The following is a 15,709-nucleotide window of genomic DNA, read 5'->3' as shown; positions in this document are numbered from 1 at the left end:
ACATAAACTTTAATTGGTCATGGATGGGTAAATCCTTCCCACCATCTTGAAATCCCTCTTTAACCCCTCTCAAGATTTCAAAGATGTTGCATGAATGGCAAATGCCAACCAATCTAATCTTACATTTCCGAGCACAGCAAGGAATTCATCACGGAAAACATGATAACAAGCACATCTATATGGTCGTGTAAGGTCAACATTTGATCGGTAAATCCCTCCACACGACCTAAGAGATGACAGGACTTATCCCGGCAAGCGCATTTTCTCCTGACTACTGTGCAATCTTCTGCAAAGAATTTCCTTCTCAGAATTTTCCTGCTCGGTGACGTACAGAGGAAGGCAAGCAAAGCTCGAATTCAGAGTCGTGTGACAGCCCAACGCATTGTATTAGTGTTCTCTATCCCAGGTGGCTTCCCCTGCGCGTCAATGCGCTCTAATGGAAGCGGTCACCGAGAAAGCATAGTGCTTGGGGAAAAAAAAATCGAAGCAGGAAAGACCTATGAAACCTGCAACCCCAGTGACCACAATCAAAAACAACTAAGAGTCTTGAGCCAGGAACCACTAAATTATTGACGATATTCTGAGAGACTATCAATGAACAAAGTGGGCGACTAAGGGAAGCCAAAGATTGAGACTCTTCCACCAAAAATATAAGATCAACGACGCTTTACTTGAGGTTGAAGCATTTTGGATTTCTAGAGGATCGATTTACAAGGAGGACGACGATAATGGACCTTGCTTTAGACCATCTCACCTTGGGGAAGCCAAAGATTAAGACTCTTCCACCAAAAATATTAGAAGCCATAATGGAAGCCAAAGAGACTCTTCCACCAAAAATATTAGAAGCCATAAGGGGAGCCAAAGATTAAGACTCTTCCACCAAAAATATAAGAAGCCATAATGGAAGCCAAAGATTAAGACTCTTCCACCAAAAATACAAGATCAACGACGCTTTACTCGAGGTTGAAGCATTTTGGATTTCTAGAGGATCGATTTACAAGGATGACGACAATGATGGACCTTGCTTTAGACCACCCCAACCAAGACCATGGACATCCCACACCGGTGTTCCTACTCGATACATTGATGGAAGTACAGTTCCATATTTTTCGGTGACCTTTGCACCTGTGATTCGACTTCTCTGAAACCTACAGTGTCTCCTTTTGGAAAATCCACTCCAGATCATGGTGGAGGACTCTTCATTGGTCTTCATTTTTTTTCTTGGCGTATTTGCTTGTTTTGTTGTCCGCTTCGCTCATACTCGTACTCGAGCTGCTTCTACACCAGGCATGGACATTGCAAAGTGAATTTCCAAGAATTACATTCTGTTTGTTGGGGACCAAATTGGAAAAGCGGCGTATTCGCAGAGTCTGGAGCCATCCACTGTTGTTTTCTCTTCCGATGCATAAATCTATCCTAATGAATGTTGCTCTGTATAGTCATCCATCATCTTATTATGTGTAGAGCGCTCACAGGCACGCAGTAAATCATCAAATGCTAAAAAGCACCCAGCACTATATGGCAAAACAGCCAAGAGAAAGGATCCCAAGCACGCAACGGGAAAGGACTTTACGGCAAAACTTACAAGGGTAACGGTCTCCGACCTCTGCATGCTACTCCCATAGCCTTATGGTTGTGCATCATTCATGATCGATTGGGTCCTACAAGGATAGGGCCACCAGGCTACGTAGACCAAAATGGTTCTCGCTGCCATACTCTGACTCTTCGCTTGGGTTCCTCAAGCATCTGCACCAGGAATTCATTGGCTGCCTCATTTTTCCCCCGACCTTATTAATATCCTCTTCTGAAATTAGATGTTTGTTTGGAAAGTGAGCGAGATTACAATCATTTGGATGCTTTGGGTGCCAATTATAGCCGAGCATAGCGTTGAATGTAATTTAGGTCTTTGGAAATGCTGCTCTTAGCAGCTGAGAAATAAATGAGCTGTCCTCCAAAGTCTCAGAGCTCATAATTAGAAAGCGCCCGGCAAAACGCTCGCAACTCCATGCATATTTATGGGAAGATTCCACGGTGATGCAATAGGAGGGTAAGTCGAAGGCAAACATGCAAAAGATGGATTGGAAGGGCGGAAGAACCTGGGGGGTACTCTGCTCTGAGATGGAAGCGTAAAGACCCTGCCCAGGATTAGAAAAAAATGACTGCTTTGTTCCAAAAACAGCACCACACTTGTGTGCAGATTGTAAGAGGTATTGCAGCTTAGCCACATTCACTTCAATAGAGCTGAGCTGCAATACCAGTCAAGACTCATACGACTTAAAGGGATTCTATCATTAAAATCACATTTTTTTTCTCAATCACACATAGGAATAGCCTTAAGAAAGGCTATTCTCCTACCTTCAGATGTCTTCTCCGCGCCGCCATTCGGTAGGGGGCGGTCCCCAGCGCTCAAACAGCACCAATACTGCGAGAGAACTCTCCAGCGCTGCCTCCATCTTCTTCTGGAATCTGGGTTTCAATCTTCTAGGCCTTGGGCACAGCAGACTGCGCATGCCCGGGCCACAAGAAAAATGACCGCTTTCACAGTAAGTTGTGTAAGCGGCCATTTTCTTGTGGCCTGTGGGCATGCGCAGTGGGCACTGCCTGAGGTCCAAGGCGTAGAAGTTTGAACCCAGCTCTGGAAGATGACGCGCAGAGAGGTCGTTCCTGAAGAAGATGGAGGTGGCACTGGAAAGTTCTCTCGCAGCATTAGGCACGCCCCCAGTGCTGTTTGAGCACTGGGGACCACCCCTAGTGCTGCGAGAGAACTCATCTGCATACAAACGAAAACCGGGATTTCTACCGAACAGTGGCGCGGAGAATACATCTAAAGGTAGGAGACGAATAGCCTTTCTTACGGCTATTCCTACGTGTGATCGAGTAAAAATGTGATTTTAATGATAGCATCCCTTTAAAGAAAGTAGTCACGTTTTTTGCAATCTTGGACACGTCCTTCGATAACTGTGCATGTCCTGGGTCTGTAGTGAAACGGCATGGATGGCACATGGATGATATCCACATGCAGCCCGTGCCTATACCGGAACCTCTTATTTCCAGCAGTGAGCCTGTGGACTAGTGGTAGTACATGGGTGTGTGTATGGTGCCATTAGAACATAAGGTGGTCAGTGTGCTGACTAATAAAGCACACCGTGGTGCACATGGAGTCTAAAAGGGGTTTCCGGGACCTTAGTTGCACTCCGCTATCTCCTTCCGCCCCATAGAAGCCAATGGTGCGGTGGTCATACATGCACAGACAGGACAATCACGGTTTTACCCTTTAAGAGATGTGTGTCAACGTCAGTCCAATGAGACCACCATAACAATATTTGCTGTCTACGACCCCATTGTGTTGCCGCCTGAGAGCTAGCAGAAATTCAGGAATATCTGAGACAACTATAGGCAACTCGCACATTTACATTCTAAGTATATTTCTGCCCGAACTATAGATTACTTACTAAATATAATAAAGTCTGGCTGACATTTTGGCTCCCTTTATTATACTCATATGCTTGACGGCCTCCTAGATAAACATGTAACCGGTAGTATTCCCGCCGGGGGCGCGGCTGAAGATTTGTGGTTTCCTGATCAGATTTACAAAGCAATATAGAGTTAAATTGCCTGTGTACAACATCTGCTAGGGAAAATCTCAATGGAAGCCCGAGAGGTCTTTAGAAAACGCGCGGCTATTAGAAGCAGCTAGAGACGCCAGCTGCGTAATATGACAAGTCGTAATGTATAAGCAGGAGGTGGGCGGGGAGGGGTATGTATGTGTATATATTAGCTATACCCACGACTTCGTCCGTGGCTACCTCACCCCTTGCGTGCCCCACCTGCAGTGCCGCCCCGGCCCCCCACCTCTGCCTTGTGGGTGCAGCAGGCCCCTCCAACACCAGTGCGCCCATGGACCCCCACCTTGCGCCCTGCCGGCCCACTCCCTCTCCTCTCGCCCATGGCCCCCCACTTTTTTCCCTACCCGCTCCTCCATTCCCTCACTCCCTCCCCAACCTGTGACCTCTGGCCACCTCCCCCTCCCCCCCACCACCCCGGGCCCCCTTCCCCCCCCCCATGGGCCCCATTTTTGCCCTCTGAAACCAACCCCCGCACCCAAACCTGCCACCCCAGGCTCACCCCACCCTGGGCTCCTGTGTGCCGAGGTTACAGGGGTGCATAGGGTTGGGAGACTATGCAGCGCAGCGGCTGCGGCCAAGCACGGCACGCGGCACAGGTATACGGCGGTTTGCGGGAGCTTGACAGAGATCCGTCTACCCCTTCTGACCCCCGGCGGACTCACCAGTCCACGCCGCGCTCCAGTGATGCCGGCATGTGTGGCTCTCGGCTGCCAGCATGCACGACACCATTTTGTTCATGTCAGTGTGCGCCCGGACTGTGGCTCTATAGCTCCGCCCCCGCAGTGGCCTTCTCCAATTGGAGCCCTGCGCCTGACGTGGTGACGTCATCAGAGGTCCTTCAGCCTACACGGACCGTGAACTTGGTGCTTGCAAACGGCCAAACTGGCAATATACAGGGATTGTGAGGCACCTATGTTCTTTTCCGGGTGCCATTCTAGGTACGTGCAAAATTTTATTGAAATCCGTTCGGCCATTGCGGCGTGAAAGCGGAACAAACATCCAAACACACAAACTTTCACATGTCCAACTGTGACCCTCTTCATCCTTACCTCCAGCTCCTGCTCCCTCTGCAGGGCAAACTGCTTGAAGGACTTGACGATGAGTCCAGCATTGGAGCAGTCGTACACAAATATGGAGGGGCTCCCCATCCAGGTCTGCAGGTCGTAGATGGAGAGCGGGATGTACTGTGTGTAATTCTGGAAACAAGAAAGAGAGTCTGGGTTAAGAAAACTACAAAAACACACAACGTGACAGTTTTGATGACATACGATCATGCGTCTTGTGTATACCTGTCACAAACTTAAAGGGGTTGCTCAAGATTAGAAGACATGGTTGTGTTTCCCCAATGCCACAGTTGAAGTTCTATTAAAGCAAAAGGGACCAAGTTGTAATACCACACACAACCTGTGGATGGATGTGGCGCTGTTTAGAAAGTAAACAGACAAGTTGTTCTCATCCTGGACAACTGCTTTAAAATAGTTTGAGATAAAGTGTGCTCCAAGTCAGGGGTTCACTTTCTTCTACAATTTAATACAGGCACATACTGTATAAGCCTCGTACATGATGTCCTATAGTTTTTTTTCTGCTGCTAATGATCACATTATGGCTGCAGCACATTTTACATTTGTCTCCGAGGCTGTGAGCATGTACAATAAGGAGTAGTCTGCTCCTGATCCAATCCATTCTGCCAGAAGTAACTGTACAACAGCAAACAAATAGCTGAGAAAAGCCCAAGTATAAAATAATATAGGAGATGCAGAAATACTGAACTGTAGATAAAGGGCGTATACGTGCAACCAAGCAGATAACACACAGGAAATAAACAATCTGTGAGCACAGTCACGGTCTGTGAATAATATCCCATCTGTAACCACGCAAGCAGCCAGAAATAGATGCAAGTACGGAGAAGACTTCTACATTGTAAGCTGTGATATGGGCAGAACGTTCAATCCTTTGTCTGCAAAAAAAAATTCATGCACCTCACAGACTCTACACACAAGTCTGCAAACTGTTGCTCTGTGCAAAGGACTGAACATTATGCACATCTCATACCTTGCAGTTGCGTTTGGTATTCCATTCGAGGGGGGCTCCCCCGGACGGAATATCAGCACAGATGTGAACCAAGCATTAGACAAACACATATTGTGTTTGTGCTTGGTATTGCAGCTCAGCCCCATTCACTTGAAGCTATGATCAGGCCTTGTGACCAATGAATGTTACATCACATGGTCTGCGAAGCAGGGATGGCCCCCAAGGAGGCGCAGGCGCGGCTGTTGCATCAAACAGCTGATCCCAAAGTTGCCTTTGTGTGACCAAAGACTTCATGCCACTAGTGGGTCCTTTTGCTATTTAGACAAAGCTTCAGAAAGGAGCATTTAAAGGGATTCTACCATTAAAAATCTTTTTCTCTGTGGCTAACACGTCGGAATAGCCTTTAGAAAGGCTATTCGTCTCCTACCTGTAGATGGGATCTCCGCCGCGCCGTTCCTTCGTAATACCGGTTTTTACCGGTATGTAAATTAGTTCTCTGGCAGCGATGGGGGCGGGCCGCGCATGTGCATTCGGCTCTACTAGTGTCAGAGCCGACAGGTGAAGCCGCCGAAGAAAGAAGGGGAGGATCCAGCAGAAGATAGAAGCGGTGCAGGATCCTGTTCTCGGGCAGCGGTGGGGACGCCCTCATCGCATGTTCAGCACTGGGGCCCGCCCCCATCGCTGCCAGAGAACTAATTTACATACCAGCAAAAAACGGTATTACGAAGGAACGGTGCGGCGGAGATCCCATCTAAAGGTAGGAGACGAATAGCCTTTCTAAAGGTAGAATCCCTTAATGGTAGAATCCCTTTAAACTACATAAGATGCAAACAGGGAACCCAAACTATGTCCTGCACCTTCTAAGCAGCCTTCAAGAACCTCTCATGACCATACAGACGACCCATGAACCCTGCGTACATGTCTCCGTGGAGAGATGACATAACCTATGATCCCAGTCATTACATCAGAGTAGCTGAAGATCTGCAGAAAGTTCTTCCCCGACCATGATAAACGACGCTCAATACCATCAATGACAGGTAAAGGCTGGAGAAGACGATCTAAGGAGGTTATGTAATATGTTATGGTAAGTCGCTCAATACGGAGTGAGTCAACGTGTAGTCAGCACATTATACTATGAGGTTACATAACTCACCCTCACAGAGCGGCCGCTGACCAGGAAGGCAAATAAAAGTCAGAATATTGGAATATATTCAGATTATCTCATCACTGGTAGACGGAAACACAGTGACCTGATATCACTCAAGAATTTGACGTACTTTGCAGTTTGACAATTCGTCGTGGCTTGCATAAGACAAAGTGACTCCGTGCGGGCTCTAGTATGGGCAGCCGCCCCCGCACAGTATATGGTACACACCAAGATCAATGGAAGGAACTGCACAGAATACATAGAGAGGTTTCCAGTCTATGCTACGCATTGTGCTGACCCCCACAGTGGTGCAAGACCATGAGCCAGCTGTGCCGAATACGTCATAGCCTAAATGAGTCCAGATAGCAATCATCCGGTGCGAAATATACCGTAACCCGTGTCACCATCATAATATATGACATAGAGCAACCACTGACTGCAGACGCAGGTTTCATCTCCATGCTGATGTGATGATAAGTCACTGCGATCTGTGATACTGGTGACACATCAGAGCGACCCCGGCAGCCAAATTCTCAAGATTGCAATCTGAGGAGGCATTAAGGGGGTAAATGGAGTCCCTCGGGACCTTTGATGACCGTTTTTCAGGACTCAAGCCATTCTTCTTTACAGGGATAGCTATGCATGTGAACGGACCTCATGCAATACTACTTTTATCCTGTAGTGGCCACTGCAGGGAAATCGTCCAGTTGGCAACTGGTTTTCCTGGTAAAATTTGATATTTTTCCAGATTGCTGGTAACCGCCCTGGGATGCAAACTAAGGAGAAACGGCACAATACAACGTTAGAAGGTCAGGGTTCAGGAGTCTTTGGTGAGGGGATTGAGGACAATGGCACAGACATTGTGCTGTTGTAATATTAGGTTTATTTTATTGGCATCGATACTGCTCACTTCTTCCCTGTAATATCCTCCATGTTGCTTCCACATCTTTCCAAAAATGTTGACCTGCTGCAAAAAATTTACAGAATGAAAATCATATACCAGCCAGAAATAGTGTTAGCCCATCGTGTACAAACATACGGCTGCTTTTCCTGAACGGTTAGGTAGACTTTAAGTCAAAAATCAGGATCATGTGCTTTGGGACCCAAGGTCACCTGATGGACAAGTAACCCAAAATTACTTTTTTGGAAACCAGGAATTCTGGGGTTAAGGCAAGATAAGACTGCTAACTCATAACACTGAGAATGGGAGAAGACTTGAACATCTCTCTTTTGTTCCTTTCTCCGTACTCCGGTGTACGAAGAAGAACAAAGACACCCAGAGGCAAAGTATGGAGAAAGCCAATGGACGCCCTATTATAGGATCTTGTGTTTTGGGACCTAAGGCTGTTTAACTGAAAAGTAATCCAAAAGTAAGTTTTTAAGAACTGAAGTAGTTTTAAGGCTTCTGGAGATAAACCTAGAATAGACTGATAATGGAAGACGACTTGGACATCCCACGGTGTTGGGCTTAGGACATTTCATGGTGCAAAAGCTGGACACCTCACAGATGGAGATTTAGACATCTTGTGGTGTTAAGACTTGGAAATTTTAAGACAGAAGAGAAGGACATCTTGTGGTGTCAGACTAGAACATCTCGGATACAAACACTTGTGGCGTTGGACTAGGAAACATGGACATCTTGCGGAGGGAGAGCTAAACATTGTGGGAGGAAGACTTCGACTTCTCATGGTGTTAGACTTGGACTTCTTGTGGTGTCAGACTAGAACATCTCGAATACAAACACTTGTGGTGTTGGACTAGGAAATCTTGCAACGTAAAACATGGACTTCTTGCGGAGGGAGAGCTGGACATTGTGGGAGGAAGACTTCGACTTCTCAAGGTGTTAGACTGGGACATCTTGCAACAAAAGATCTTAGCCTTAGACATAGACTAGGAAATATTGCAACGAAAGACACGTACTTTGCAAGATGAAGACATCTCATAATATCCAACTTGGACTTGGACATTCGACAACGGAGGTCTTGGACATCAGACGATTTTTTCATGTAGGGATATGTCAAGAAGGTCTTGAAGGCTCTGTCAACCGGGAAGGGTTAATGTCAAGCAGGTTGTGTAATAAACAAGAACATAATCTGATTACCTCTCCTGGTGCCTCTTGCAGGCAGGGTGAGGATTAGTCTGCAATAACCGGTCTCTTAAGAGACCCTGCAGCAGCATTTACTGTGACTTTCAAAGAGTTGAAGACGTTGTACGGCGCAGCCTTCGTGTCACTCGGGAAATCACATCGGAGGAAAGAGAGAGAGTGGCTGCGAAGCAGGAACGAGGATGGAGGAGCAGGAGAGAGCTGGATAAAGTGGGATTTACAGTCACAAGAAATGCAAACACTGGAACACACTCGCAGACAAATTGCTTCTTGTATTATATTAAGGAAGTGAGGGAAGGAGGAGGAGGAGACGACTTGGCAACTGTAGAGCTCCCTGAAGTGAAAAACAATTTACATTAAATAAAACAAAATTATCCGAGGAGCCGCTTGGAAAGCAAAAAAAAAAAAAAAAAGCTTCTTATGAATAGTTACTGGAGATACGGACGTACCCGGCACAGCACGGGCATATGGATAGGCCCACCCTTTACTGTAGAGTAAATATGGCCGATCCCCATGAGATGACAATCGCTTACCTTCAGCAGTTGTCCACAAAGTAGTAAGTAAACTTATGTTGATGGGATACGACTACATAATGGACGAGTATGGTGAAGGGGAGTACAGCGAGCGCTTGGCTAAGGACAATTGTAATATCTATTGGAGCCACCTGATCCACGCTATTAGGACAGGGGTGTGGAAGCCTGAGGAGCAAATGGCCTCCATAGTTGACCCATGACCTGTGGGCTCGACCAAAGATAACTTGGTGACAGTAAACATAGCTGATCAGTAGGGTGCACTTGTAGCACCCCACTGACTATATACAATGTTCAACTGAAGTGTCCATCTTTTAGATGGGGGGGAAATAGCAGTATAAACAGCACTACTGTTCTGCCAAACGCAACGGAGGCTCCTGAAGAAGTCCCTTATGTGGATGTGAATATAGCCTTAGGCTTATCTTCTGGACTAGCTTCCTTGCAAGAAACTTCTTTACGGTCAACTATTAAAGGGATCCTATCATTGGATACCCTTATTTTCTCGACAACACGTAGGAATAGCCTTAAGAAAGGCTATTCTTCTCCTACCTTTAGATGTCTTCTCCACACCCGGTTTTCTTCGGTATGCAAATGAGTTCTCTCGCAGCACTGGGGGTGTGCCCAATGCTGCGAGAGAACTCTCCAGCGATGCCTCCATCTTCTTCCGGAACGGCCTCTCCTTTTGTCTTCTTCCGTCCTGGGTTTCAATCTTCTAGGCCAACTGCGCATACCCGGGCCACAAGAAAATGGCCGCTTACACCAGCTTACTGTGTAAGCGACCATTTTCTTGTGGCCCCAGGCATCTGCAGTTGGCTTTGCGCGGTCATGTGAATACAGTATAAGACAATTGGCTGCAGCAGGACGGAAGCCAGGACGGAAGAAGAGGCAGGGAGAGGCCGTTCCAGAAGAAGATGGAGGCGGCGCTGGAGATTTCTCTCGCAGCATTGGGGACACCCCCAATGCTGTTTGAGACCTGAGAACCGCCCCCAGTGCTGCGAGAGAACTCATTTGCATACCGAAGAAAACTGGGATTTCTACAGAATGACGGTTCAGAGAAGACATATAGAGGTAGGAGAAAAGCAGCCTTTCTAAAGGCTATTCCTACGTGTTAGTCAGAAAAAAAGGGTATCCAATGATAGGATCCCTTTAAGCTAAGACAGGTCACATGGCACTTATTTTTTATGTCCACTAAGTTTGCAATGCACATTTGTTCTGCCACTAGCTTATCATGGTATAGGTGCCCTTATAGATGTCTCTCCTCAGGGTCTAGGCAGTGTATGTATCCCGTGGATGGCAGCCTCGGCAGTCTCTCCCTAAGCTCTGTCAACGGTGCTCTTCCCTGATCATTGTGGGGCTTTCACTAATCTTATGGATCCCTCTGTGATAATATATGAGATGTACATCAATACACATCTGGATCTTCTGCAGTTCCTCCTTTTATGTAGCTTCTGTTCATATACAGATGTCTTAAAGGAAGTTTCTATCCATTCCCAATGGGTTACTCATTAACATACAAAGAAGAACCGCCTCCTCTACATCATCATACAAATCACTTTAGCTTTGCCATATGACTCCTTGTACACCGTGAAGTCGGCAAACCTGGCATCTGCGGGAGAAATGCATTATGCCCCGAGAACTGGCCAGAATAGAAGGGCATTATATAGAAGCATTCAATATCTGCAGATATAGATCTATCAAACCCCGAGAGATGGTCGTCTTCTAGGTCACTGGCTATGGGAGTGTACTTGACAAACTGCAATTTCCAAAATATGCTATTAGCATTTTGTACCATATCAGTTTGCGGCATTATGTTAGGTGAGATGTTGCGTATGGCGGTTCTTTCCCTAGACGGTGATGGTCATCCATAGGGAGACGAGTCTTCAGTGAAAATCCTACGGTCAAGGTCAAGAGAAATCTGTTCCACGTCCCATCATGAATATGCAAACATTGGGATCTCATGGCAGGAATCATCATCAGATCAGGTCATGTATGTCCCGGTTGGGTCGTGTATACAATGCCGCATGGACTTTAAAAGGTTAACTATCCCCAGTAACCTAGTACCTGATTAAAAAGCTGATTAAATGGGGAGATTAAGGCAGGTGTTGGTAGCGTTCGTTAATGAAACCCACTGCCGCGGTTCACTGCCCGGCTCCTGCTCGCAGGTACAAGGTCTGCCAAAAACTCTCTTGCAGAACTCTGGGCTGCGAATGCTCCATTATTAATGACTTACCAGATGCTGCAGATGGATCAGCCGTGATCGGCAATCGCTCAACACTTTCTTCTGCTGCTCTTACGACAGACGGGGGAGAAGCCATCTTGTTACGGAGGACGGTTCAGCCATATGTACGGATGATAAACATTTAACTGTTCATAGCCCGTAGGTCTGCAAGTCTTATACTGCTTGACTGTCAGGAAGAGGCAAAGGACATCTGGTGGATCTTCTAGTAATTCTCCACAGTGGAAGCCCCTTAATCGAGTGCCCATTACTTTACACAACACTTACGAGTAGGAGGGGCTTTCATAGCTCGAGGACGCCAAGTAGACATATTGCGACCAAGAGGTCAATGATGGAAGAAGCTGCTGTATCGAGGACCACGATGGCTCTCCAAGTACTTGAGATGCGTATCTACATCATAACATATGATGTTCCAATGTATCACCAAAAACATAAAAAGTCCATGAAAATGGACAAAAATAGGACATGATGGATATTTTTACAGTTCGCCCCCATTGCTTTGAATTGAAAGTTTCCGTGTGACGTCCATTAAAAAAAAACATATCATGCATCCATTATTCACGGTCATGTGAATATAGTTTAAGACAACTGGCTGCAGCAGGAGCCTCTCCCCCCCCTCCCTCGGTTGGCCTCCAGCTGAAAACGAAGACGATCCACAGGGTCCCAAGAAGTTTCTACAGTTTATATTCGGGGAAATTTTTTGAAGGAGGGTCGAACACCTTACTGGATGGGGAGGCCAACCATTGCTATAAGAAAAGGTCTCAAAGAAGGAATAATCTTCAAACCTGGTATAGAAACAAATATTTGGATAGTACAACTTTCTGGTAAATTCCATTTCTATGGTATGAAATTGAAGGTTTCTGAACGATCTGCTCATTGGTCGGACACGTTCATGGTCATCATTTCCAAAGTAGAGAAACATGGACGTTCAAGTTTTGTTCAGCGTATAGAGCAGTGGGCTGCAACCTGTGGCGGTATATTTCATAGGAATACTACAATGTCCAGTAGGCCTAGCTTCCCAAAAGAGTTCATGATGTGGAGTCTTCAGAGGACTTTATAGAGTAGACTGATCAAATGAGGCATGCAAGGGGTGCAGAGGCCCATAATGTAAAAACTAGACCAGTGGTGCGCAACCCTCCTTGGCCTGGGGGCATACTGGGTGCTGAAACTAAGGCCCCGTTCACATGGGGCACGGGATGGCGTATTTTGGTCCTGATTTTGACGCGGGAAGAATAGGACCAAAATGTACCTGCCGCGACTGTCTCGGCTTCCTACTCAGGAGCAGGCTCAAATGAATGGGCCTAGTCCGGAGCGTGCTGCCGCGAAGAAAAGGCAGCTCGCTTCTTTTTTCGTGAGCGGGAACATACCGCTCATAGAAAAAAGGACACTAGCGGTCTACATAGACCTCTATTGTGAGGGGGCGGATTTTGAGGAGGATTCAGCGCCAAAATCCACCTCCTCTTGCCCTGTGTGAAAGGGGCCTAACAGCAATGGTTGCTCAGGAAAGGTGGGGGCTAGAGAAAAAAATGCCAAAGATGCTGGAATCGGTGGAGAAGCCCATGCTGAAGGGTGCAAAGAGTTGGAATTGGTGAAAGGTCCTACTTATGCTTTCATTAGATAGCCGATCTTAGAGGAGTCCCAAATCACCCAGATGGACCTAGGACATGAGGTTACCCAGTATTGTCTGTGCACATAGCAGGATATATTAGACATTTTGCACCATCCTCTCCTCCTTGTAGGCCTCTGTGCACTATATCCTTATGCACATCTGTGCTCACAAAACCTCCATCAGACGAGGCGGCTTTGTGCTGCGTCTCAAGTGTCCGGAGATCTGCAGCTGTGGAAGTGAATTGTTCAGTTTTCTGAACGCCAATACAATGGCAAGGACAGTCTGTACAATGAGGGACACAAAGCCTATAGAAAAACACAACAAATTCACCCGTGCAGATGTACCCAGGCAAGTCCTGATGGATAAACAGGATTACTGTAATCCAGGAGAACTCGGCTTTAACTCTGACCCAGGTAGATACGCAGAGATCTCTATAGGATGAGATATACTGTATACTGTACACACAGTCAGTGCTCCTTTGTGACTCACCAACCCCCCAAAAAAAGAGTATTTGATGACCAAATTGCCATAATACGCTCTGAATGTTTGAGAAGTTGGATAGCTGCTTATTCTCCTCTGTACATTGAGCATACATGTATCCTTGGCTGAACTGAGCATGCACGTGTTTGGTGAAAGAGTCCGAAAAATCCATGAGATGAAAGTAGTTTTTAACTTAAAGTTATTTAAAGGGGGTCTGTCTGATCCAGAACCCCTGCCGAACCATTACTAGTGGTGTGAAGACGTCTTCAACAGAAGCAGAAACATCTCCGTGGCCATAAACTGATGAAGTGATAGAAAGAAAATGCACTGGAGATAGGCCGTAATGTCTAATTCCTTTAAAGGGATTCTATCATTAAAATCAAATTTTTTGTCGTTGACAAATAGGAATAGCCTTAAGAACGGCTATTCTTCTCCTACCTTTTGATGTCTTTTCCGCGCCGCCGTCCAGTAGAAATCTCGTTTTTTGTCGGTATGCAAATGAGTTCTTTCGCAGCACTGGGGGCGGTCCCCAGCACTCAAACAGCACTGGGGGCGTCCCCAATGCTGCGAGAGAACTCTCCAGTGACGCCTCCTTTTTCTTCTGGAACGGCCTCTCCCTGCGTCTTCTTCCATCCTGGGTTTCAATCTTCTAGGCCTCGGGCAGAGCCAACCGCAAATGCCCGGGCCACAAAAAAATGTCCGCTTATACCAGCTTACTGTGTAAGCAGCCACAAGAAAATGGCTGCTTACACCAGCTGACTGTGTAAGCGGCCATTTTCTTGTGGCCCGGGCATGCACAGTTGGCTCTGCCTGAGGCCTAGAAGATTGAAACCCAGGACGGAAGACGACGCAGGGAGAGGCCGTTCCAGAAGAAAATGGAGGCGTCGCTGAAGAGTTCTCTCGCAGCATTGGGGACGCCCCCAGTGCTGTGAGAGAACTCATTTGCATACCGAAGAAAACCCGGATTTCGACCGAACGGCGGCGCGGAGAAGACATCTAAAGGAAATTCTTTGCAGAAGATTGCGCCTTTCTTAAGGCGCAAAGGGGTATCCAATGATAGGATCCCTTTAATAAAGGCTTCTTAAGAATATAGCAGTATGGTCATTTCGATTCCAAACTGGATCCTTAATCAGGTAAATAAGTCGTATCTGTGTTACACGGCTGATATCCCATCCGCATAGTCCTATGTGTCTGTTTGCAGTTCTGGTCTAGACGTACAGACTCTGTTTGCGTGATGGTTTACCAACTTAGACAACAGTCGGACATCTGAATAGGATGTAATCAAAGGATCTGAAACGCGTCGTATAAAACACTCCACCCATAAGAAGCTTCACCCACCATTTACAAGTGTTCCTTTGATATCAAGGAGCATTGAGAAGAGACTGCGGAGGACTGACGTGACCCCCACTTGATAAATTCATTTTTACCGTCCAAAAACATCCCATTTATTTTTATACAGTGTAAAAATAAGAGCCATTCACACAATTTATACGAGAAGTAATAAAACTCTCAGATTTCATTGCGACGTCTTGTTCCAGACACTTTCGCCATGACCAGTGTCGGGGCTGAGTGTTTTGACGCCCAAGGCATAGCTGTCACACTGGGTCCTTGCTCCTCGCAGGACGCCATCGAGTAGCGCGTGCATAGTAAGAATGTGAAAACCTCCTGTTTTATATTCTGTTTGTTCTGATCGACAGATCTGAATCTTGAATGACATGAAAAAGCAAGATATGCATTTGGCAAACGTCTTGGCTGTCAAAAACTTCTAAGGACTTGCTTTCATCTCCTGACAGTTTTGAAGACCCGGAGCATTGTCCACAAAGAAATTTTTTCTGGCCGGAATGCTAAGATCCATCACAGAACCCAAAGTCTACTGATTTCTTTATGACATAACTTGGGGAAAATTTCAATCAAGCCTCAATTTTCCTCAAATTTTGAAGGGGTGG

At 46.4% G+C, this 15,709-nt stretch overlaps 1 protein-coding gene across 4 annotated transcripts in view; it reads right to left on the bottom strand.

Annotated features, from left to right (window-relative positions):
• Positions 1–15,709, bottom strand: part of RPTOR (regulatory associated protein of MTOR complex 1) — a 207,657-nt gene that overhangs the window by 63,193 nt on the left and 128,755 nt on the right. For all 4 annotated transcript variants that reach the window (XM_075279295.1, XM_075279297.1, XM_075279296.1 and 1 more), the window contains exon 5: positions 4,676–4,822. In XM_075279295.1, coding sequence (XP_075135396.1) covers positions 4,676–4,822 — 147 coding nt within the window. The remainder of the gene's footprint in view (positions 1–4,675; positions 4,823–15,709) is intronic.

Source organism: Leptodactylus fuscus, chromosome 6 (assembly GCF_031893055.1).
Source record: "Leptodactylus fuscus isolate aLepFus1 chromosome 6, aLepFus1.hap2, whole genome shotgun sequence".
Lineage (NCBI taxonomy): Eukaryota > Metazoa > Chordata > Amphibia > Anura > Leptodactylidae > Leptodactylus > Leptodactylus fuscus.
The sequence above is the reverse complement of the archived record's forward strand: the minus strand, read 5'-3'. Positions and strand labels throughout refer to the sequence as shown.